The 26,673-nt window shown below is 39.2% G+C and overlaps 1 protein-coding gene across 5 annotated transcripts in view; it reads left to right on the forward strand.

The window, feature by feature from the left end:
* Positions 1-23,365, forward strand: part of Commd10 (COMM domain containing 10) — a 137,004-nt gene extending 113,639 nt beyond the window's left edge. For 4 of the 5 annotated variants that reach the window (NM_001004276.2, NM_001428843.1, NM_001428844.1 and 1 more), the window contains 2 exons: positions 18,337-18,396; positions 19,077-23,365. In NM_001004276.2, coding sequence (NP_001004276.1) covers positions 18,337-18,396; positions 19,077-19,115 — 99 coding nt within the window. In that variant the 3' untranslated portion in view covers positions 19,116-23,365. Of the gene's footprint in view, positions 1-12,390; positions 12,625-18,336; positions 18,397-19,076 lie in introns of those variants that run through there. The other variant, XM_087593095.1, reaches the window with a different exon arrangement.
* The last annotated feature ends 3,308 nt before the right edge of the window (positions 23,366-26,673 follow it).

Genomic DNA, 26,673 nt, shown 5'->3' on the forward strand with positions numbered 1-26,673 from the left:
TTCATTTACCCACTAGTTACCCTGTTGCCCTACAGACACAACAGGAGTCCTGATCCACATTGAACATCTGTCCTTCTCCCCTCCCCCTTGATCTCCATGCACTCACTAGCATTTGACTTTCTCTTGATTTCATATATATGTGTGCATATATTGTGAAATCTATATATTGTGAAAACATATAGATGTGCATATAACATATGTGCACACATATAATCAGCATCCCAACTGCAGTGAGGCGCCGCTGCGTTTTGGTATGGACTCTTAGCGGGAGCGAAGCTGAGCATGTTCATGTGTTTGGTAGCAGCTCGTCCGTCTCCTTTGGTGCCTGCTCATCCCTTAGCTCACGCTGCAAGTGCACGGCTTATTTTGCTGGTGCTCACATTTTTAGCTCACATTTTGAATATTAATCTCTTGTTAATGAATAATTTGCATTTTCTCCTATTGTACAGTTGTCTTTTATTTTTATAGATTTTTTTTCTTTGCCATATAAAAATTTCTTCATATGATAACATTTTTTTTTAATCTCTTCTTCCTTTTGTGCCTTTAGGCTCCTGTTGGGAATGTTGCAGCATGTTAAAGTCTGGGAATATATTGTTTGATAATTTTATAATTTGAGATATAACATTTTGAGATGATTGTTGTAGATTTTGAACTGATGGAATCTGTATTCATTTTTCTGGATAGCCAACATGGCCAGCAACATTTATTGAAAAGACTTCCTGTTTGTGAAGTCTTTGTCAAAGATCAATGGCTGTATGAACATGGATTAATTGCTGAGTTCTCTTGCACTGTTGTGCCCCTTGTCTCGCGAGTTTTAAGGTTAGGTTGTGACACATACACACACATACACACACATGCTGTTCTCTCCTCCCCACTCCAGCATCACTCTGACTTTTCTGGGTCTCTTTTGGTCCCATTCAATTCTAGGATTCTTTCCTTCTTCTTATATAGAAAGCTATGTTATAAAGAAATTACATTGGCTCTATAGATTGCTTTGCATAACTTTCTGACCCATGAATACCTCCCCATTCCTATGTGTACCCTCTGTCATTTTATTCATGTTTTATAATTTTCTTGTAGATATCTCTTTCTTTCTTTCTTAGCTACCGTTTTTCTAAATATTTTAACTGTTTTGCTTTCTTAATTTCTTTTTTGGTAACTTCATTATCAGTGTATAAAAATGCTGTTCTTTCTGTATTCTGACTTCGTATTCCACAGCTGTGCTGAATTCCTTTATAAGTTCTAACCATTTGGTCACAAAGTATTTAGTTTCTTCTGTTTAGAGAATTGTACCATCCACAAACATGGTTGATTGGATTTTTTTCTTTACAATTTGGATATCCTTTGTTTCTTCTAGTTGCTCAGCTGTCCTTGCTACAACTCTATTACTGTATCAAGAGGGAATGAGAAACGAATGTCTGTCTCCTTACTGATCTCACCATCAGTTTTTTCCAAGTACATTAATTATTATAAAATGTATAAATGTACCTACTATAAATTAGATTATTGTCTCAGTGGTGGCTGGCAAGTCTGAGTTCCCAAATGTTTTACTCTAAAATAAGCATTTTATTCTTTGTGTTTTCTAACACAAAATGGCAGTTATTTTGTGACCTTGTTAGTCATCCCTGTAATGATTTATGATGCACGTCGGGCCCATTTGCACAGTATTTGACACTTCTGCTCGTAGTTTTTTTTTTATTAACTTGAGTATTTCTTATTTACATTTCGAGTGTTATTCCTTTTCCCGGTTTCCGGGCAAACATCCCCCTAATCCCTCCCCCTCCCCTCCTTTATGGGTGTTCCCCTCCCCCATCCTCCCCCCATTGCTTCGAACCTTACATTTAAAATGGCTAATGTAAATAAGTATTATTAGGGACCATTTTCCCATTTTTAAGAAAGTAGAAGAGTTGAAAACAGAGCCCTGGAAATTTACTTTAGTCATCAGCAGAAAGAGCTAAGATAGAGAGGGAAAGCTGGAAGTGTTTCATAGATTTGATGCTCTCATAACTAAAAATAATTTTTAATTATTTCAAAATTGTTTACTGTTGGTTTGATATTGTCATGATTCAAATTTTCTGTGGTTGCTTAGAATCTCTTTAGTAATATATGAGCAAAATTTTGCTTATACACAATAGGTATTTTAGAAAGTCATTTTAGTTCATATTTTGTTAATGAAAATTTTTTCTTAGTTAATATTAATTAGACATTAAGATATATTTGAATTGGAGTCACACTTCCTAGGAAGAATTAGAGTGAGCTGGACTATTCCAAAGAGTGAGCCTAATTCTAGTCAAAGTCAGGCCTGACCCTCGTGTGCTCATGCTGTAGGACCCACCGAGGTCTTCCTTCCCAATGTGTGTTCTCTTCAGTTGGCTTCTGACAAGTAAATTATAGGATGAGCTGCTTGGAGAACACAAAAGAATTTTCTTCGACAAATTCATCCTGATATAATTCAGGTCAAATTTTGAATATATGTGTAAAGCAAAGGTTCTACTTGATATTCTAGTTCATTCTCTTCAGTAACTACAAAAATTACTGTTTAGAAAAGTTCATCTGGTAAGGGCATCTTTTCACTGACATCCTAGGTCTGTAATTTGACATTTCATTTCACAGCACCTCACATTACCATGACCTTCAGGGTAGCACTTAGCGTGCCAAGATTTTATTTTCTGCAACTCTTCTGTCACCTCATTTATCAGTGACTAAGAAACCATTAATTCCAAGTTCGAGAAAGGACAAGTCCAGGCTTAATTTTAAAACGGAAGTGTGTGGATTTCTGAGTTCAGCGTGCTTGTAATAAAGGCCGAATTGCCATTCCCTTTAAAGACCATGAGGCCCACATGCTGCATCCTACTGGTAACAAATGTGTCATTCACCTTGCTTGATAAATCTTTTTTGGTCTGGAGTTTGATGTAGAGAGATATCATTTCTAGCAGATCTTGTAGAAGAATATCTTAAGCTCCCCAAAAATATTTGTGTCATCTAAATGTAAAACATGGTTGATTCTTATAATCTGAGATATAATGTGAATTTGAAGTAAGATCATACTATGAAAAAAACGACAGACAGTGGTCACACAGCCCACCATGAATAAATTAAACCCTTAAGTCTCAGGTAAAGCCTGGATTCAGGGCAGTAGACATTTCATCTTGTTTTCTTGTGTTGAGAAGGATTAGGAAAATGTTTTTCATGTTAATACTATAGCTTAATTTCTAGTCAGCACTGAGGTGAATTTTATAGTCAGTCTATTACAGACATTTTTTATGAATACTTTTAAAGCAGTAATATAGCTTTTCTTTTTTGGTGGTCTGTGCTCATAGGAAGTTAAAAATAACTAGTTGTGATTTTTACCTGAAATAACAGTATACAAGAAAAGAGACCAACTTTCTATGCTCTTGCTTAAAGCTGAGTATTTTGTGTGTTGCCCTTTTCCCCTCTAGAAATCATACTATTAAAATAGTGATTCTGGTCAGGCCTAGTGGCCAAACCTTTAATCCCAGCCCTCAGGAGGCAGACGCAGGAAGGTCTCTGTGAGTTTCAGGTCAGCCATGGCTGTATAGAGAAACCCTGTCTCCAATAACAAACAGACAAAAAGTGACAACTGATCATGTTTATGAAATCGCTCAGACACCTGTGCAAGCATTCTGTTTTTACAAAGCCATTGACTTCCAATTACTTGGCACAAATACCTTTTACAGCTATTACAGTACATTCCAGCAACCTTGCAGTTTTATATTGGTTAACTCAGATCTGATTTACAAGTAAAAGTCACTTTGGGACTAAAGAGATATCTGCCTAGATTTTTTGGGGGCACTGGGGAGCTGGTTTATCATCTTCATTGTTCCCCTCCTGTTCTGGACGTCCAGTCCCAGACTGTACATGCTTAGCAAACACTGCCAACTGAGCTGTACCCCAACCAGAAGTAAGCTGTGTTTACACTGTTCTCAAGCCTTTTAGGGAATTTTCTGTCTCAGTCCCCTCTTCTATTAGCCTACCATGATGAAGCAGCCATATATGACCCACGGTCACAGGATGATATGTGGGATAAATGTTCCCACCACTTTGGCATTTTCCCACATTCAGGTAGGAAATGCCTTTGTTTATTTTCCAGCACAATTTTGAGTTCAAAATTATTATTGAGACCATCTTAGCAGTACATTTTAAAGTTAGTTTTATTAAGTTGGCCTGGGTCACAAAATTCATTAACATTAGTGACTAAGCTAGCAGGCACTTAGTCTCTCTAATCAGTAACAGATACAAAGCATTAAACCAAATGTAGGGCTTGGTTACGCTGTGAGTCATTCCAGCAAGGCCACATGTCATAAGCAGAAGGAGAACAGCCTGCCCACCCAACGCTGCCTTCTGACTGAATTTCCAAAACTCAAATACATTTCTATTGACATCATATGAATACATGAAACAAAATACTTGGGATTAACCACTAGTGGTTTGAGAACAGCTCCAAAACTCGATTACTAATAAGCTGTTAAACAGAGAGAAAAACCTTGGGAATGCACAAACACGTCAATATTAAAATTGTATTCATTCACTAAGTTTACTCTAGTCATTACCGGCCTTTGTGAAATTCGTATAAATATGAGCTGCTGTGTGGTGGGTTCTGTTTATCCAAAGCCTCTGAAACTGTCATCAGCCTTTCTTATAAAACAGAGAAGTGTCAGAGGACAGCAAGGGCCTGACATTTCACTTTGAAATGAGCAGTTCCCAGTTCCGTTGTTGATTCAGATCCCAGTTCCTCAGGACAGAGAAGCAACATGTTCCTCTTACAGGCAGTGGGAGCGCAGAGCTCCGCAAGTGCTGCTCAGGCCACTCTGGGAAACGGAACTAATAATCTAAGATATCATGACAAAGGTGATCAACAAACCTCTCTAAAAAGCCAGATCAGAAATAGGTCAGGCTTGCTGAATACTCAGTCCCGTGATTGTAAGGCAGAAGTAGCCGTAGCCAATGTACAGCACAGACAGTGTGATAACAAGAATGACTGTGATCATCCAGTAAAGCCTTTATCTTAGAAAACTAACAGCCATTCTGATGTGGCATCCGGGTTATACTGGATCAACCCCTGGTCACTAGGACCTTGCTCTCTATTACCTGCTGGGAATCCTGGGCTTGGCTTCTCCCTACGGTGCCACCAAACTAGCTTCTGTTGCTGTCACTGAATCTAGAATAAAAATTTACCGCTCTTTGTTTCTGTTGGATTATTGTGTTGTTACTACTCCAGTGATTGCTCTTGGAACTCTCCAGGGGCAATGACAGCACACTTTTGGTTTATATGGAGACATCCCCTTAATGGTTGTGACATCAGCATTTATTCTCAGTTGTCTCCACTTGCTGTCCTGGAGTCTTTAACTCACATTGTTAACTGCTCCCCTGTACTTAGGCCTTCAGGTTTATGTCTAGGACCCAGGTCTCTAACCCTAAAGAGTTTGTATATTAAATAGCTCTTGGATTTTTTTTCCCTACTCGATTATCCAAAGATACTTCTAAATCCATGTTAATTTGAACTCATAGTTCCTGCTCTTTGTTTCCTCACTGTGCTGGATAGTTTTATATCAACTTACCACGAGCTGACATCATCTGAGAGGCAACAACCTCAGGTAAGTAAGACAAGGCTTTCATAAGGCTGAGCTGTAAGCAAACCTGTAGGGCATTTTCTTAATTAGAGTTTGATAGTGAGGACCTGGCCCCGTGTGAGTGCTGAACAAGTCTGGGTGAGCAAACCAGTAAGCCGCACCCCTCCATGGCCTCTGCCTCCAGGTTCCTGCCCTGTTTGAATTCCTGTCCTGACTTCCTTCGATGATAAACAGTGCTGTGGAAGTGTCAGCCAAATAAACCCCTTTTCCCCAGCTTGGTTTTTTGTCAGGTATTTCATCCCAGCAATAGAAACCAAGCCAGCCCCCACGCCTTCTCCCTTTATGCCCATCTTATCTAAGCAAATGGGTCTACTCGTCATTTACCAGAGCCTGATGCTTGTCCTTCATTCTTAACCCCTTGTATTACACATATTTCTATTAAAAGACTTACTGAGCTCTCCAGACCTTATTTCTTAAGGGCATGTATTTCTTTTAGTTTTCTACTGCACTTACCTTAAGTCAGACCTCTGTTACCTCTAGATTAACATCATATTAGTCTCCTCTCTCTTACTGTTCTTCCTACCTGGCCTTTTCCCCAAGAATTTATCTTTCTGATCTTGGATTACCTGGCATTTCTGTTAGGAATCATGAATTTTCTCTTGACTTTACAGTATCTTGACTGTTATAGCATTCAAGTTATTTTGTTCTTTCTGTTCATCTCTGTTGCTCAGTTAAGTTCAAGTAAAGCAAGAGCTCTGTGTGTTTCTCATTGCTTCAGCCGTAATACTTTTGCTTATAAACATATGTTGAAAAATAAAATTAGCTGAAACCCCCAAACCATACAATATTCTAAACAAATTGTCAAAGCACCAGGACATATCTAATGAGCTAGACTTGTAGAGTTAAGGGAAATGTGTAATCAGGAAGTTAAATTCATGCAATAAAGAGGTTAAATGCAATAATGAGGTCATAGTTCACATAGGTGCTTTACCATTGATAGACCTTGGTCATTATGGATGCCGCAGTTGGCCAGGTCTGCTCTGAGCTATGTTAATGTGTATGCATATAATCTTGTACTTAAATGGCAGGCTCAGCTCCAGCTTTATGGAATCATGGCTTTCAGAGGAAATGTTAAAAAGATAAATAAACCAAATCAATTTGGGTAGTATAAGACTATTCTCAGACACGCTCATTTTCACAGTGAATTCTAGACGTTGGTTTTACAGGTTAGAAATCTGCAGTGGAGGCGGAATGAGGGAAGATTAACCTATAATGCCTGTGTTCTACATTAGATACTGGATATTAATATATGTGATGCTGCCTTGACACCAAGGGGATTGCTGCGTGGTATGAAAGCTTCCTTTATAGTACATCATAGCAAGAACTATCAGAAATCTCACTGTTTCAAGAGTAGAAAAGCAGGGTCTAGGGTGGTGGGAGTTGGGGAGACTCAAAGAAGGTTTCACAGAGGAAGTGGCATTTCAAGAGTCTGAAATATGAGTAACAGGTTTCTCCTTCTTAGTTGATCATATTTATTTTAAGACTACTTGTTCTGAAGTGCTAGACATTTTCAGTTTGGGTCAGTGATAAAGTTGAGTTTGCCCTTTAAATAAATAGTGTTTTTAAAAATACATTGCTAATATAGATATAGTTGAAAAGCTGAGAAGCATTTACTAACAAGAATGATACAAGCTATTAACTAACTAGCATTAACCATGTGATCATGTAGTTACATGATCACATAATTTCATTTCTCTTAGGTTTATTACTTTGAAAATATATATATTGAAAACTCAGACTAAAATGGTTTTATTTAAAATAGTATATTTATTATAAGGAAAGTGAAAATACTCAAGGTGGTTGAGGTAAGATCACCTGAAACTAAAGGAAGCTCAGTAACTTCACAGTTTAAGTACAGGTTTACTGCCTTAGTGTGTTAGCATCTTACAGGTGTGTACTTAGGTATATTACAGGGTTATGCTAATAATCTCACTAAGCCTGGTGGCAGAGCTATTCTTACAATAGAAAAAGCCACAGCTCAGAAAAGTACTGTGCCTAGGACTCCAGTCTGGACTGTCTCCCCCAAAGTTGCTTTTCTTTCCCATAGTGTCTCAAAATTGAAAATATACAGACCAGTTTAAGAGCGTAGACTTCTGGGGCCTTGCTACCTGGTTAGAACTCTGACTGCCAGCCTGCTTGGTTGTGAGGACTTAAGGAGCCTAACCTAACCTCTTTGTGCTTCAGATTCCTCACATCCAATGAAGATCATTATAGTCCATGGGATTGGTGTGGGAATTCAATTAGTTCACAGGTGTGAAGCACCTAGCATAGTGTGGCTGCTGCATAGTAGGTTATGTTTACAGTTATTAAGTTATTAATTGTACTTTACTTTTTGTAGTGGTTTGAATAAAAATGGCTCCATAGGCCCATAAGGAGTGGTATTATTGGAGGAGGTGTGGCTTTGTTGGAGGAAGTGTGTCACTAGGGATGGACTTTGGGGCCTCTGAAGCTCAAATCAGTCTTAGTGGCTCACATTCACTTTCTGCTGCCTTTGGATCCACATGGAGAACTCTCAGCTAACTCTCCTTTACCTTGTCTGTCTGCATGCCACCTGCCATGCTTCCTGCCATGATGATAATAGACTAAATCTCTGAACTGGAAGCCATTAAATGTCTTCCTTTATAAGAGTTGCATGCTCATGGTGTCTCTTCACAGCAATAAAACCCAAAGACAGTGTTTATAGAGTGTTTTTCTCATCATTGTTTGAACTTCCAGAACACAAAATTTTAGAAATAGCTACCAAAAAGCCTTAGGAGTATCTATAGATAAAAATTAGTCCTAGGATTAATTGTTCATATCAGGAACTTAGAATATAACTCAATGGTGAAGTATATGTTTAATAAGACCAAGACACCATGTTGTCCATGTTTACACTAGATACTGGATATTAATCCATATATATAAAATACTTCCCTTGATGTCAAGCATATTACTGCATGGTATGAAAACTTCCATTGTAGCACATTGTAGCAAAACCTAACAGAAATCTCACTGTGTGCGAGTAACTAAGCAGGCATCTAGGGGTGGGAGTTGGGAAGACTCAAAGAAGGTTTCACAGAGGAGGTGACATTTCAAGAGTCTGAAATATGAGTAACAGGTTTCTAAGAGGAGGAAAAATACTTCTTAAAATTATTTTTAAAAAAAATAAAATGTGTTTATGAGTCATGTTCATGTGCTATTATATATTTTAATTGTCAAAGAAAATAAAATAAAACTGTGTTAGCATTGTTTGTTCTGTACTGTGTTTTAGGCATGTTTGTATCATATATGACTTGTTAAGTCTGAATTATAAAATTCAATTCCCACAATTTCAGTTACTTAATTGGGCTTTTTTTTTTTTACATAGCATTTTATACTGTGTGGATATGTCATGGAAATACAGTAGATGAAATTAAACATCACTTATACATGATTGTATTAAATTTTTATATTGTTTTCAGAATAGGCAATAAAGACTAGATTGCTGGCTGCCCAGGACTTGAAGGTGGGGAGCAGAGTAATTAGCAGTGTTAGCAGGAAATGGCTAGAGGTCTGGAGTTGCTCTGAGGTGGCGAGAATATTCTAGAATTAACTCTGAAGCGTAGCCTTGTGACTGAATTATTCACTCTGAATGAATGAATTAAATAACGTACAAGAATTTCTATAAAACTGCTATTAAAAAAGTAAATTGAATTCCTCAATGCTACTCCCTTCTCACTCTCACCTGTAAAACCTACATTCCGTTGCTGTCTCGAGTATCCTGGTACAGATTGAGTTATGTGGTGGTGCTGTCTGTGCTGAAGTCACAGCAGCTGCCACAGACGAACACTAGACATCAACTGAACGTACTGTTGATGAGCTCTCAGCTGACGATTAGAAGTGCACTGGCTTGTTAAAGCCACTTACTTTTGTTGATTATGCATCATTAGTTCAGTTGACTCCAGGATGATCTTACAATTACAGTTCTCAAGGATCTAATGGGTATAGGAATGTGATTTCAGTTATGGTCTTAATACCTTCCGAACAGTGCTGTGACAGGTTAAAGTGACCTCTGGCCAGTTGCTACATTGATCCTGCCTGCTATCCTATTTTGTTTGTATACTTGACTATCTTTAGGAGTTTGAGTTCCTGGGTATTTGGGATGGAAATCAGTACTTCCTGTCCCATGGTAGCAAGTGGTGGGTTGTCAGCTACTCATGGGTGACAAAGGACACTTCATAACTGAAGCAAGCGCTGACTTTATCTTCTTCACTCTGCTGAAGCACCTTCTAAGCAGATCAGTGAAAAGGGTGACTTGATGTTGAGACGGAGGGACACACTGATCCTCTTTCCTTGAAACTGACTTAACAGCACAGTTCTGTTAGACATAGTGGTTCATGCCTATAGATTCTAGGAGATGAGTTTTGCCAGCCCAGGAAGACATCATGAAAAATAAAGAAAAAGAGCAATTGGGCAGAGAAATAGGAGAGAAGGAGCTGGCATATCCCTTAACTATATTTTTGTACATGGTTGACTATGGTAGGTTATTTAATTTAGACAAATATAAAGTAGCTTTCAAAAGTTCAAGAAAAATCACACAGATTTTTCACTCTACCTCCAATATTGACTTTAAGAAGAAAACAGATTCCAAAATTTGGCTGTTGAACTCCAAGTCTTTTACACTGCATTCTAGAAACAGTGTGAGTCTAACTAAGCATTTTTTTGTGTACCCAGAGTCCCTCAACCAGGACACAAAAGCATTCTTGGAAGTCACACAGCCATTCCAAATGATAATGCTTCAGTAAGAGTGCTTATGATTATGATAATTTCCATTTTCTAGAAAACAGAAAGCATCACCTACAGTATTTGATACATTCTGAACTGTCACTATTTAAAGAGCTTCATGTAATGATATTTAAACTTCTTCTTTGACTGATTAGATTCAACAACCATGGCTAAATGTATCCACACCAAAATTGAATATCATGATGACATATTGGCACACACATAATACCATTGGAGCCGATGAATACTACATGGGATACATTTTGACTGGCTCCAAGCATATGTACTACACTGTCCACCTTAAAGAAGAGAGATCTGCTGGTAGGACTGTCACACGTGCTTTACTTTTACCTGTAAAAGAGTAAAATGTTTGCTAACGAGAGTGAAGAGTGTTATGCAGATCACAGGTAGTATTCCATTGTGTAGATGTACCACATTTTCTGTATCCATTCCTCTGCTGAAGAGCTTCTGGGTTCTTGCCAGCTTCTGGCTATTATAAATAAGGCGGCGATGAACATAGTGGAGTATGTGTCTTTGTTATATGTTGGGGCATCTTTTGGGTATATGCCCAAGAGAGTTATAGCTGGGTCCTCAGGTAGTTCAATGTCCAATTTTCTGAGGAACCTCCAGACTGATTTCCAGAATGGTTTTACCAGTCTGCAATCCCACCAACAATGGAGGAGTGTTCCTCTTTCTCCACATCCTCGCCAGCATCTGCTGTCACCTGAGTTTTTGATCTTAGCCATTTTGACTGGTGTGAGGTGGAATCTCATGGTTGCTTTGATTTGCATTTCCCTTATGACTAAAGATGTTGAACATTTCTTTAGGTGTTTCTCAGCCATTCGGCATTCCTCAGCTGTGACTTCTTTTTTTAGCTCTGAACCCCATTTTTTAATAGGGTTATTTGTCTCCCTGCGGTCTAACTTCTTGAGTTCTTGTATATTTTGGATATAAGCCCTCTATCACTTGTAGGATTGGTAAAGATCTTTTCCCAATCTGTTGGTTACCATTTTGTCCTAACCACAGTGTCCTTTGCCTTACAGAAGCTTTGCAGTTTTATGAGATCCCATTTGTCGATTCTTGATCTTAGAGCATAAGCCATTGGTGTTTTGTTCAGGAAATTTTCTCCAGTGCTCATGTGTTCGAGATGCTTCCCCACTTTTTCTTCTATTAGTTTGAGTGTATGTGGTTTGATGTGGAGGTCCTTGATCCACTTGGACTTAAGCTTTGTACAGGGTAATAAGCATGGATCGATCTGCATTCTTCTACATGTTGACCTCCAGTTGAACCAGCACCATTTGCTGAAAATGCTATCTTTTTTCCATTGGATGGTTTTGGCTCCTTTGTCAAAAATCAAGTGACCATAGGTATGTGAGTTCATTTCTGGGTCTTCAATTCTATTCCACTGGTCTATTTGCCTGTTTCTGTACCAATACCATGCAGTTTTTATCACTATTGCTCTGTAATACTGCTTGAGTTCAGGGATAGTGATTCCCCCTGAAGTCCTTTTATTGTTGAGGATAGCTTTAGCTATCCTGGGTTTTTTGTTATTCCAGATGAATTTGCAAATTGTTCTAACTCTCTGAAGAATTGGATTGGAATTTTGATGGGGATTGCATTGAATCTGTAGATCGCTTTTGGTAAAATGGCCATTTTTACTATATTAATCCTGCCAATCCAGAGCATGGGAGATCTTTCTATCTTCTGAGATCTTCTTCAGTTTCTTTCTTCAGAGACTTGAAGTTCTTATCCTACAGATCTTTTACTTGCTTGGTTAAAGTCACACCGAGGTATTTTATATTATTTGGAACTATTATGAAAGGTATCGTTTCCCTAATTTCTTTCTCAGCTTGTTTCTCTTTTGTATAGAGGAAGGCTACTGATTTATTTGAGTTAATTTTATACCCAGCCACTTTGCTGAAGGTGTTTATCAGCTTTAGTAGTTAGATTTTGTGTTTTAGCTACCTGAGTTCAGAGGCTTCATTTTCCAATACAGGTGTACTCTTCAGTACTCTTACGTCTTAAGACAAACAAACAAAAAAACTCTTGGGAGATGAGGATGCTTCATATCAGTAATACACATGGAGCTCAGAGATTCTTGAATGACCAAATGCTGTGGGTAAGAGAGATGGCCAATGGCTATACATATAGAGTTCATAGGTTCTTTGTTCTGTTTAGAGCTGACATGGTTTTGTTCTTTTTGAATAATACTTGATAAAGACAGTAAATCACTAATAGTAAATATACTGGAACATATTTACAGTTATCTCTAGTTACATGTAGGATAGCCATAAAACCTCCAGAGATATTACTTACTCAATGATGCCTAATGACGTTTGTTCCCTGAGCCCAGTCAGTAGGGTGGACTATTATTTATGTGCTTTCTATCTAGTTCCTCTCCCGAAAAGAGAACCTCTGCACTCTGCAGGGACCCCCCACCCAAAGTGTCTTTGGTCTTACAGAACAAGAGCTGGTAGCCTTTCTCTTGCAGGAGGATTCTGGTGCTCTAAGTGAAAGGATAATTGTAACAACTCTAATTTTGATACTCAATAAAGGTTTGAAAGCAAAGCAATATAAATATCAGTTCTAGTCTGGGATAATTTTATTATTTCTGCTTAGATAATTTGTGACAAAATTGGTGCATTTCTCTTTTCAAAATGTATTTGTGTTCCTCACTAATGGGAAAGCAGAAGATATTTTTAGTGTCATCTTTCATCAAGTCAGACCTTTCTGAAGACCTGAGTAAATTCTATTTCCATGGGAATTTTGCTAATGGGCACAAGTAACATTATCCAAGTGCTGGTGGATAAGATTACAAATTAAAAATGAAGACAGATAGAAAAAGCGATCTTTCTCAAGATGTTGGCAGAGAAACTCTTGTTCATTTTCATTTTTCTGTGTTTTCAGGTCAAGTACAAAACATCTAAGTTTGGTATATTAAAGTACATGGTTAGCCCCATTGGTAGAAACGGTGAATATCATAAATGGATTTTTAGCTGTAATCTTACATACAAGGCAGGAGAGGGACAGAAGAAATCTCCCAGTCTCTGTCTGTCTAGTTAACAGTGTTAGTGACATCAGTGACTCAGTGATGTTGGTGACAGGAAAATGGAATGTTGAAGGCATAATTGTAAAACAAACCACCTGGATTTATTGTTTGTATATCAGCTTACTGATTCGTTGCAATAAATAACCAGTAATTCACTGTAATAAATAACACACTTCAAAATAACATGTTAGGGAGGGAGGATGTATAAAGCTGGAGTTACTCCGTATTTATCCAAACCTCCTTACCCTAAATATCAAGCCCTGGACACGTTCCTTTCTTATGTTCTGTGCTTTCACAGGGAAGTTTCGTCCACTCAGTTTTAAGTGTAGTGGCTCTCAAGTGTCTGTCTCTTCCCTAGCTGTCTTTTCCAGACTTACTTCATCTGTTTTCTGGGTGATCTCTGCTTTCCTAAGCCCTTCTTTTTGATATGCCTTCTGAATCTGCTGCCCTCGTAGTGCTGATCACATTACTGTCCCTCTGATATCTCTTTCCAGCAAACTGGCAGCCATTCTTCATCTTTCTACCCCTTTATGACCTCCTAACCCCACCCCATTACTCACACTTAACTTTTCTCTGTCACCAGAACCATTAGATCAAGTTGCTTCTTACCTGACCTAAATCAGCACCACATGGCTGCTTTGTCTACAGCCGGTCTGACCAGTTCTAATCAGTTTTAAAGGAAAGCAAAATTGAGATATTGACTGTAAATGGAATTGTGTCACTCTTAGACCTGAAGTCTTCAGTGATTCCCATTGCTTTTAGGAGTAAGATTTTTGCCAGGCAGAGGCAGACAGAACTCTGAATTTGAAGCAAGCCTCTTCTCCAAAGTGAGTTCCAGGATGGCCAAGGCTACGTGGGGGGTGGGAGTGGGGTCAGGATAGAGTGAATAAGTGATTTTTATTTTAATCTCTGAAAGAGATGGAAGAACCTACATTAGCTTTCCATGACTCTCTATTAGTCTGGGTTTTAATTTTGCTTTTTATTTGTTCTTGTTTAATAACAAAATACCTGAGAAAGCAACTTAAAGAGGAGAAATATTTATGTAGTTCATAAATTTAAATGTCAGTTTCAGTTGTGTTGAGTGTCAGGCTTAAGGAGTATTTGGTAAAGACTGCTTATGTTATTGCTCTAGCGAAGCAGGGAGAGGGCAGACGGGAAGGGGCAAGGACAAAATCTAAGCTCCCAGAAGCCTGCTTCTTACAGCTACCTCCACCCCAAAGTGTCACCTATCTTCCAAAGTTGGGCCACCAGCTGAGGCCCAAGTATAAAACTTATGGGCTCATGGGAGGTGGTAGGGGACCACATGTTCTAGCCATGACAGGGTGGCATAATAAGGTGACACAGATGTAACTGAAGCATGAAGTTGTTCTTCACACTTCTAGAGTAGAAGACCCAGATCAGGCTGTGGAGCATCGGGCTTCTGAAGCCTCTCTTCTGGGCTAGAAAATGACCATCTCCCACTGGTGTCTTTACATTGTGTTTACCTTATACATATATCTGTCTCTCTGCTGTAAGAGATGCTGGCTTAGGGCCCACTCTTCTGACTACTCTTCTAGTACATCTCCAGTTCTGTCCACAGGTGCAGTGACATTTGTGCTTCAAGGGTTAGTGTCCCATTTGTGTGAGTTAAAGGGAGATGCTGTTCAGCCCAGAACAGAGCTTGAGTTATAGGACCAGGGAGGGGGAACAAATAGAACTTAGGACTCCACAGTGTTTCTCTACACCTGTGAGCCTGCTGTCTATGCTTTTGGCCTCACACCTGAGCTGCTGCTAGGTCAACACATCTGAGACCATCCTTTGGTGTTAAGACAGCTAGCTACTCACTTTGTGGTGACAAATGGTAGACAGGAAGCAGGTGGAGAATCCCTCGTCTAATTTCAGTTCATATAGCTACTTTAGCTGGTCTTTTTTATTATTTTCTTCCACAAAATCCATTGTTACAGTTGATGGTAGCTGAGGTGACAGAGTTGAATTTCAACTTTTTCCCCCTTCTCTCTCAGCAGAGATGCTAGTGAACCATGAATTGTCTCAAAAGGCAGAAGGATATAAAGTTGAGGAAGAGATGTTAGATGTCCAGTTACCCCAAAGAGCAACATCCCCAAAATACTAAATCTCTTTGAATATAAATGCTTTTCTTTCTTCTTGGTCGGGTCAGAGTAGCTACTGGCTTGTAAGGATGATAAACAGGGGAGAAGCTGTTAAAAGCTTGCTTCCCTTAATGGTCAACACTTCCATACCTTGTGTAGACAGGAAAGAGAATGTCCACAAACACTCTCCTCTGGCCTCCAGGGGTGCCAGACATGCACATGAGCATGGACATACATGCAGGCACAACATGCATATACATAGTTTTTACATTTTTTAAATAGGACATAAAAACTGGGATTGTTCCATGTGATCCTGTTGTAAAGTAACATCCTGATTCTTTCGCCTGCACATCTGAGTCTCCATACAGATTTTAATAAAGAAAGCACTACCCCCAAAACCCTTATAAATCTTTGTTTTACTAGGACCGAACTTGGATCCTCTGTGAGACCAGTAATCATTTCTAACAGCTGAGCCATATCTTCAGCCTCTACTTTTAATTTTTAATGACCCTTCATTCCCTTTTTCTTTTAAGATTTTTATTTTTAATTTTGTATTTGCATAGGTGTACACTTTAGTGCAGGTGGGAAGCCATGTTTGCTGGAGCTTGAGCTGCAGGCAGTTATGAGCCTGAAGTGGGTGTTGGGAGCCTTACTCAGCTGTTCTGGCAGAGCAAACCGTGTGGTCAGCTGCTGAGCCATCTCCAGCTCCATGCTTTTCTGTGGGGGCTGCACCACTTCAAAGTTTCACTGCTGGTGTCAGGGTTCCAGTCTCTACACACACCCTCAGTTGTCATTTTTTTATCTTTTATTCCAGTAATAGCTGTTCTCCTGTATGCACTACAGTATCTTGGGTTCTCACAGACATATTCTGATCTGTGTTTTGTTAGTTCAATGCCTTTGTAGAAGAAAGATGGCTTAGTGTTTTCTACTCTGACACATGCTGCCACAGCAGCCATGATTGTTTTAATAAGCATGTTCCATTAATCCTTCTCCTAGTGTAACATTTTAGGAAACACCACCTTAATACAGAACAAAGCAAAATACAGCCTAATCTAGTGCTGGGTATAGGGTTAGGCAAATCAGTTGTTTTTATGTAGTTGTTTCCCACTTAACTCCCTCTTAGCTTTTGACATGGAACTGAGAGGGTAGCCCCCTTCTAACTTCAGGGAAAATATTGTATCACTACATCATGCTGGTTAGACTTTTGCATATTTAATGATATGTGCCAATCAGCTGAATTTTTTTTTATTAACTTCAGTATTTCTTATATACATTTCGAGTGTTATTCCCTTTCCCGGTTTCCGGGCAAACACCCCCCTAATCCTTCCCCCTCCCCTTCTTTATGGGTGTTCCCCTCCCCATCCTCCCCCCATTAACACCCTCCCCCCAACAATCACGCTCACTGGGGGTTCAGTCTTAGCAGGACCCAGGGCTTCCCCTTCCACTGGTGATCTTACTAGGATATTCATTGCTACCTATGAGGTCAGAGTCCAGGGTCAGTCCATGTATAGTCCTTAGGTAGTGGCTTAGTCCCTGGAAGCTCTGGTTGCTTGGCATTGTTGTACATATGGGGTCTCGAGCCCCTTCAAGCTCTTCCAGTTCTTTCTCTGATTCCTTCAACGGGGGTCCTATTCTCAGTTCAGTGGTTTGCTGCTGGCATTCGCCTCTGTATTTTCAGCTGAATATTTTTAATAGAGTTCACAACCTTCATAATCGACACCGTTCCTAAGGGACCAGGCTGCACAGGTGATAGCTTCCCATTCTCTAAGGCTTAAGTGTGTATGAGAGAAAGTAAAGAACTGTGCAAGCTGGTCCTCTAGTGCTTAGGCTTCACGAAGAGGGAGGTGCTGTTTCTGAATCAGCCCGTTGACCTAAGACTTAGCTGGAGATAACTTGGTTTAAAAATTTTGGCTTTGTTATAAAAATGGAAACCATCAAAACAGATTATTTTTTTCCAAGAACAACACAGAAACTGAGAATTGAGTTTATACAGTGAATTTGACCAGGTTTAAGTACTAGAATTAATGTCTGTTTACAACAGCTTCCCTCCCACCTCTTCAGTCATGATACTCATTCCATGTCATGAGACCAAAGCAGAGGGCTCAGCACTGGTGGTACATTCTTAGTATTCTGCCTTTGGTTTTTCTGCTTCAGAGGAACTTTGGATAAAGTACTTAGCCATACAGTGGCTTGTTGTGTCAGCGGGTACTTACAGTTCACTTGGTTGGGAACACTTAACTAAATCACTGTCAATAGAAACATGGGGTTTGTCTGCAGCACCCAGAATGGTTGCTCCACAGCGTGGAGATGAATCTAAAATGACTAAGTCCTGCCTTCGAAATTGTGAGCTGTTTGCTTTTGCTGAATGTACATTTAAAAAAGGTAACAATCTTAACACGTAAGGTTGTAACTGTCTGGGTAGTGCTTGGAGGCAGAGACTGTGCCCAATGAGACATGAATGCTGGATGAGTTCAATCAGATATGCTGTGTCCAGTGTCTGTATAATGGTATTTACTAGATTTTAAATCAACTGCTGAGAAAGATGAAATATAATCTCATTTATTATCTCTATGTTGAAAAAAGATAATTAAATTGCTCTCTTACTAGCATATATCATATTAACTTTTGTGGAATCAACTTAAAGAAAAATGTCCTTGTAGAGTTGAAAGCTTTTGCTCAGGTGGAATGTGACCCAGTGATTTTGTGAGTTCTAGGAATCCCATATTCCTAGAGTATCTGGAGAGTGGGAAATGCAGTGTGTGCTGCATACAACTGAATGCTTTTCCTTTCTTGCTCTTCTTTACAGAACCTGGAGAAGGTTCTAGTGGAATTCAATCACAAGGAGTTGTTCGATTTCTACAACAAGGTCTGTGTTTATAAGTGTTTTCTAGTATGTAGAGGTTTCCTAATGCTTCCTTGGTTTAATCAATTTTTATTTTTGAATGCCTTTTTATAGGGCCAAGTTCTTTAAACTCCTGTAAACACCGTATATTTCACAGTAGGAAGAGGCAAAACCAAGATGAAAAGAATCTGAAAACTAAATCAGAAAGAAAATGAAAATTAAAAAGAGAGAATTAGTGTTTTGTGTAGAACTAAGCAGGGCACTGTGTGGTCCCCATGGCTACTGGCCCATTCCAGGTAGACCACGTCACTAAAATGGCTGAGACCATAGGTAAAAAGAGGCTGCCAGATTTTAGAGATGTAATTTTGAATACATTTCCCTTTTCTTTCCAATGCCTCTCACTAACTTCCAAGCGTTAAAGTCTTACCATATAATAGCAATGTACTAAAATAGCTGAATGCACTTAAGACAGTAGTACTTAAAAGTCTTCTTCCTTCATGAATGTAAAAACATTAAATGACAAGCCTAAATCCTAATGTATTTACACAGCGAGAAAGCATCCTGAGTATTACCGTTATGCTGTGTGTGGTTTGCTGCATGGAGTTCCCGCTGCTGCTGCTGCTTCCTTTGCTTTGCACGTTTTTAACCTTTGTATGCAGTTTATTTCCTTCACTAACTGCTGTCTTTATTTTGTCTGTAACTAGCTGGAGACCATACAAGCACAGCTGGATTCCCTCACATGATGTTCTTGGAGACTGACTCGCCATCACATGCTGGCCACCTCACTCTTTCACATTGAAGAAAGACTGCCCAAGCATATTTTCTAGAGGATTCGGTGACTTTATTCCTATGTATAATATGGCTTACTGCGTCTTAGACAAACACCAGTGACGGGAGATCATAATAAGAACACTGGGTTTCTAAAGTACCTTCTCTTCTCACATGAGCTGTACCAAGGACAAGCGTTGAGAAAACTGTTAGAAAGAAGTAAGAAGTGAATGCCACACTGGTTTTTCTGTCAGATTGCTGCCTTGTTGCTTCCCCTCAGTCCTGCTTTCAGGGATCACTGCAGATCTGGAGGCAGAAGGTACGATGATGTTTGCCCCAGTAGAATATGGAACCTTACCCATTACAGTAATGAATTAGGGAAGCAGCCACAAGCCATCAAATGTTTTGGCATTCATCCTACCACTTGATTTTGCTTGATGTGCCATGCAGGAAAGAAATCTAAAATGCTTCAATACTGCTAGGAGTTAATTCCACTGTGTTCCTCTTGTCCCACCCCCTGAATGTTTCTGACTTTAATGACTTAAAAATCATCTAGGTTTATATATACCGCTGCAAATTAATAATGCTGCACTTCTCAGTGCTTCAGATCGTGAATGAACACTTTACCTGTAATGAGTATGACATGGGAATCTCACATTGTAAATCAGAAAAGGTTTGCATTCTTTTATGAATATGTTCATTGGTTTCAATCAATAAAAATTTCCTACTTTAGAATTAGTCAAACTCAAGTATACAATAGTTTTATTTTATAATATATTTTAAGCCATGACTCTGTATAAATATATGATTTCCTGAAAAAAAAATCATTTGAAAATCGCGTTAATGAAATGTCTTACTTTGTTTCTAGGGGAAGGAGGAAGAGGCTCAGACATAGGCTCTCTCACTTGAAGGAATGTGGTTTCAGAATGTCCTGTAGTTAAGCAAACAAAACAATTACGGTTGAGCACATTTCTGATGTGAGGGTCCTGACTTATCTCCAGTCAGTGCTTACTATGTACCATGATGCCCGTACTTGTTCATGGAAGAATGTCATTGCTTAGAATTGAGTTTGGGTTATTGCAGAAAGCAAGTGTTACAGATGTTGTCCCTAATTCCTTGATCTCAAATGTTTTTAAGGCCCCAGCTTCCATTGTGGTATATAGCTCAGTGTGGGTTATAATGTAACCTGATAAGTTTCTTTCTGTGGTTGATAGGATCACTCTTACTTTCTTTTTCCTTAACATCTTAGTTAGGGTTTCTGTTCCCGTGACAAAAGACCATGACCAAAACCAACTTGGAACAGACATAGTTTATCTCCGCTTATAGCTCTGAAGTTCTACTCCGTCACTGAGGGAAATCAGGGCAGGTACTCAAGGCAGGAACTGAAGCACAGGCCATCGGGGATGCTGCTTATTGGGTAGCTCTTAGGGCTTGCCCAGCCTGCTCTCTTCTACAACTCAGACTGCCTACTACCCAGGGCTGGCACCAATCACAGTGAGCTGGCCCTCCCTCACCAATCACTCATAAGAAAATATTCCACAGGCTTGCCCATAGATAGTATCATGGAGGTATTTTCTCAATTAAGCAACCCTCTTTCACAGTGCCTTTATCTTGACTGAGACAGATGAGTTCACTACTGTTTCAGTGTTTCTATTGCTACATGATCAAAAAGTAACTCGGGGAAGAAAGGGTTCATTTCGACTCACATTTCCACATTGAGATGTCACTGAAGTGATGCCATGGCAGACTGCTGCTCCTGTTCTCCTGACAGTTGTTTCAGCCTACTTTCTTCTACCACCCCAGGAGCACCTACCCACAATGTGCTGGACCCTCCCACATCAACTATCAATCAAGAGAATGTCCTACAGACTTGCTTACAGGCTGACTCCATAGAAACATTTCCTTGATTAAGATTCCTTTTTCTCTAGCTTGTGTCAAGTTAACATATAAACTACGGCCATGCTGCCCAGGCTGGCCATCACATCCTGGACCTGAGCGACCCTGCTTCAGCCTTCCCAAGAGGCTGGAGCTACAAGCATGTTTCCTTACCCAGCTTTCTTTCTCTTACCCTTTGTATGTTCTTAGCTGACCAGTTTCCAAAGACTGCCCGAAGTCCCAAAGGTGCTATAAAGACCTGCTGTATGTGAAAACTCTTCAGATTTCTTTATGTAAACAGTCTCAGGTTGAATTTATTTGACCTTCCCAACAGTGACCATACAGGTAGGTAGAAGTTTTTAATCAGTTTAATGGCCAAATTAAATTCCCAGTGTCTTAAGTATAATTAGAAATAAAGCTTTCTAAAAGTAGCTCATATTTTTGCTCTATAAAAAGACCCTATACAAAAGTATGATAAACAGTGTCCTCTCTATCAGCCTAATTCAACATGTTCTTACTCAGAGACACTAAAGAACACATCATGTGGCTTAATTCTAGCAAGGCTGTGGGGATAAGAAGACAGACTGGCACCTGCTCACTTCAACCTATATGATCATGTGCCATGGAACATGTTGGTCAATAAAACCACGTATATGATGGACTGTGTTGTATCGCTGTTGTAACACTGCCTGGATGCACAGTGGCCTACGTCATGTAGGTTTCTTTAAGGACATTCATTGTACATGAACAATGATGGAATTGCCCAGTGATAAATTCCCAGACCATATTCTTACTGGAAAGAGAATCATTCATTAGAGTGAAAAGTAAATGCCTTCTGCAAAGATTATGGTGCTCCCGTGGCTATTTTAAGTCAGGAAGTATGTGAAAATCACAATGAGCCAGTGCGAACCTGTGAAGTCTTGTCATCCAGAAATGGCCAGTAATAGCATTTTAGTGGGTTTTTCACTTTTTAAATTTCCTGTCCATACATTTTTTTCTTATTCATTTTCTTTTTTTCTAGGAAATTGAGGTTTTGCTATAGTTAAAATTTTTTATGTCATATTATAATGTGGGCATTTTTCATATCCTTATTATGGAGAACATAATTTTAAGCTCTAGTAAATAAACCATCATTTGAATAAGTTAAACCTCCTCTATTGTTAGGCACTTAGATTATTTCCACTTTGTAAAATGTTAATAAAGAACATGCTGACATACAATGCTAGACCAGCTATCTCTCTACGTTATTACCAGAGATTTGTAGAAGTAGAATTGCTTTTGCAAAAGTATGAAGATTTATTTTCTGTTTTTATCTTTAATGCTAATTTTTATTATAACAGCAACAGTCTCCCATTAGCGGCACAAAAATAAAAATAGCTAGCTGTTCCACTTTGCCATTTCAAACCCTAGAAGTGTCCTTTTTATGTTTTTATTTATTATTTTGAGAATTTTGTGCAATATATTTTGATCATTTGTCTCCTACCCTCCCACTCACTCAACTTCATATTCTTTCTCTCTCTTAAAAAACACATTCAAAAAAGGTAGAATCAGACTTGTACCCATTTCCCCTTCTCTGAGTTGCGATTTTGGCTGGCTTGACCTTGTGCAGACCCTGTGCATGCCGTCAAAGTCTCCGTGAGCTCATATGAGCACCAGTCCTGTTGTATCTGGGAGATGCTATTTCCTTGGAGTCCTGCACCACCTCCTCTTCTACGCAGATCCCTGAGCCTTGAGGGGAGTTTGATAAGCTCATTCCTTTTGGGCCGAGAGCTCCGAAGTCTCTCACACTCTGCATACTGTCCATCTGTGGGTGTGTCTGGTCATTCCCATCTACTGCAAGAAGAAGCCCTCTGAGGAGGGCTGAATGTCTCATGGATGTACAGATAGAACAGAGTGTCATTGGGATTCATTGCTAGGTCCCTTTAGCAGGATAATAGTGGGTTAGAAGTGCTTATTTGATTGTGATAAATGGTTGGTTTCTATATTTTCAGACAGGTGAATACATATAAAAATGCCTTAAATGTGTTTATATTTATTCCGCTTCTGATGTATATCGCTGCATTGTTTCCTCAAACAGTTACTCTGCTCCCTCCACCAATGAAGAAGCATTCACTCTCCCAAGCCTTTCTGTCAACTTTTCCTCCCACCCCTAACATGCTCCTTCACTGGCAATTATATAGTTTGTATCAGTCAACAGACAGAAGAAGGAAACACTGCTTTCTACTAGAAATATATTGTGTTAGTAATTCCAGGACCGAAGAAAAAAAAATTTTTTAAAGATAGGCAGATGTGAAAATGTAAGCGCCTTGAAGGCCTGATGTTAATTTCTTAATAAATATTCGCCAAATAACATGTTGCCAAGAACTCTGCATACGTAGCCATTGTGTTGACCATGGTGAGCAAAACAGACATAGTCCCTCCCACAAAAATACAACGTGAGGGTCAAGAAAGTGGATAATTGCGCAATATGTTGACGGGGTGGGGTAGGTATTATTGGATTTTATTAAGAAAAACTTCAACGCGGAACCAAACCTAAGACAGTGGGTTTCAGGAAGGATTCTCTGGGGAGTGAGAATGGAATTAAAGAAAAAAGCATTTTAGACAGACAGTCTGCTTTGTGCAGCAAACACCCTAGAGGTTAAAAAAGACTTATTAGTGTATTTTAAGAACCAACAAATCTGTATGGCTAGAGTGTGCTGGACAATAGACTAGGGGAGCTGCTACAGTTAGTGAGCTAGACAGTGTCAGTTCCTCACCAAGGGCTGTCACTTTTTATGACCTAAATATATTATAAATCTATTTCTAGGTCTCTCCCCTGTCCCAAGCTACCAACATCTTTGCCCTTATACAACCCTGCATCCACTCCAGCTCTCTTTCAGCCCAGGCTTCATTCTGGGCTAATTAAACACTAATCCTACTAATTATTCCATTTCCATGCCTTCAAAGGGTCCCATTATCCACCAAATAGCATGTAATGGACTCGGCCCCTCAGCCAGTGTCCAAGTCATACCCTAGTTCGTGTTTGTTGTGCATGTATTAAACAAATTGCAATTTGCTAAATATCATTTCTCTTGGCCTTAATATGAATATAATTCCTTAATAGGAATAAGAATCTAAAGAATAGCAATGTTGTGAGGATTAAGTGAGATAATTTGTGTTGAACATTTTGTCCAACTCTGATTCCCATGATCACATGCAAGTGTTAGTAGTATTTTTACAGCCCCTTATAGGCTTTCTACTGAAAAGACTCCAGGTGAGCTTGAAATTAATGTCAAAATTACCAACAGTCTTATGAAAGACTTTCTGTTTGAATTTATTTTGCATTCTAACATCAACTCCGTCTTTTCTGCTGTAATACTAAGCTATCCCTTCTTAATTTTCTGCACTAGAATAAGAAACATGGGTTTGTTTGTTTATTTGTTTGATTGATGAGTACGTTTCCACATGGTCCTTCTGGCTTTAAGAAATCTTTCTCTCAGGCTAGGGAGATGGCTTGGTGTGTAAATGCATTACACTTGCTGCTCCAGCCTGCTAACCTGAGTTCAAATCTCCAGAACACACATAAAAGCAAGACAAGTAATGCAAGCATCTGTGATCTCAGTGTCCCTGTTAGAGAGATGAGAAACAGAAACTGGCACATCCCTGGAAACTTGAAGCCTAGCTAGTTTAATGTGGTCAGTGGAAACCAGCAGAGAGCCTGCTTCAAACAAGATAGAAGGCGAGGACCAGCACCTGAGGTTTTCCTGGTGCATATCCACAGCTACACATGCACCCAGGGCACATAATACTTACTTTATTTCATTTTGCCTTAAATAATGTCTTTGCTGTTTGTTAATTATACCAAGGATCAGTGTGGCTCTGCTCATCATGTCTTTCTCAATAGAATTCCATTAGAATACAGCTCTCTAGATGTCCACCTCACTCTAGAGACAAGTAAGCCTGTTAGGAGAGAGCATGTGGTGAGGGGCATATGGTAAGGGACTCAAGAAGTGACTGAGAATGTAGCCAGCAAGAATTGAGACCACAGCCCTATGGCCAGAAAGAAATCCTGCAAAGATCTCCAAGAGTCTGGAAGTAGGTTACACAGTGTAGCTGATACTTTGATACAGTCTTAGAAGATTCTAAAAAGATCAGCTAAACTATGCTTAGACTCATGACCCAGGTAATCATGATAAAATGTGTTGTTTTAAGCTTCTAAATTCATGGTAATCTGTTACAGCACAGTGGGGAGCTAACGCAACAGCTGTACCATTTATGTATATGTATCGTGTTTGTCTACTTTTGCACCGACAGCAAAGTCAAGTTGACAGAGGATCCCATATAATGTACAAAGCCTAAACTGGTTATCACATAGTCCCTTCATAGGAGAGAGAAAGTGTGCAGATGCCCGAATTATAGTCTACCTCCTAAACCCAGACATTCCTAAAGGACACAGAAAGTTATAAGATGGGTACAGTGAGTGTTTCCATAGCTTCCCTTCAATCGGTACCCAACAAGGAAGTACGTTTTCTATCCTCCTTTGCAGCTACTTCAAACCACAGGGCTAAGTCTCACTAGAGAACTGGGGTGAAAACAGATTTGGAGCTAAGTCAGATTTCAGCAGGCAACAATTATATCTAAGGTGTGAGGAACAGCAAGGTGAAGGAACATGGGTCCCCACCTCCTCCCATAGTATACTGTTGCCTGTGTGTTCTTGACAGACAGACTGCTACATGAGGAATTAAACATCCTTGAGCAACTATATTTGGGGTACAGGAGCCCATAAACTGCTATTTAGCCTATAACTTAATTTGATAGCATCTTTTTAATTATGCAGTAATCTAAAATAAATTTTAGAGTGAGAAATATTTTACAACAGATAATTCAAACTGTATACATGTCAAAGAAAAAAATGGAAAGCACGAGAGAGAAAAGCAAAAACTGAAGCAGCCCACAACTTCAGGACCAACTCTAGGAGTTTCTATGACCTTCCTTCTCTCCAAGTAGGGCTACTTGAATTTGAGGAAACATGAGTGGACATTATGAATTTGCCCTAGTCTTCCCACAATTCCCTTCAACTGCTAAAAAGAGGCAGCTGGGACAGTTCTCCCTTGTTCAGACTCATTAGTAAGAAGCTAGTAGGGGTTTGAAGTTTTAAGGTTCAGATCAGTTAATTTTGCCTCCCTAAAACTTTAATTTTTTTAAATTATGCAAATAGTCTACTGAACAGACCAGCCTCATTTAACACTAAAATTAGAAACACTTATTTGAATTTTATAGTAAAGCTTAATGGCATTTATAATTTTGAAAAACTGAAAAGATTTTCATCATTGTTCTCCTACTTCTGCAAACTTGAAATCTCCTGAGATCATCGTGTCTCTCTGGAGGATGAGTGGAGGGTAAGGTGTTGAGGTCCATGGTCCAAATCCAAGTGATAGTGGATGCTAGCTTGCTTTGTCTTATTTAAAATGGAAAATTTCTAGTTTCTATTTCAAAAGAAATTGACTATAAAGGAATCCATGTGTAGTGGGTCCAGTCTATTCCTCCACAAGGAAGAGGAACCTGGTAGATTACTCTTCAAGACAGGAAAAATATATGATACCGTTCCCTTAGCAGAACCAGAATTCAGCCATTTTTAGCAGCCTATGAAAATCTGAGAACCATTTCATAAAGGATTAG

The sequence above is a fragment of the Rattus norvegicus genome, chromosome 18 (assembly GCF_021556685.1).
Source record: "Rattus norvegicus strain SHRSP/BbbUtx chromosome 18, alternate assembly SHRSP_T2T, whole genome shotgun sequence".
NCBI classification, from domain to species: domain Eukaryota; kingdom Metazoa; phylum Chordata; class Mammalia; order Rodentia; family Muridae; genus Rattus; species Rattus norvegicus.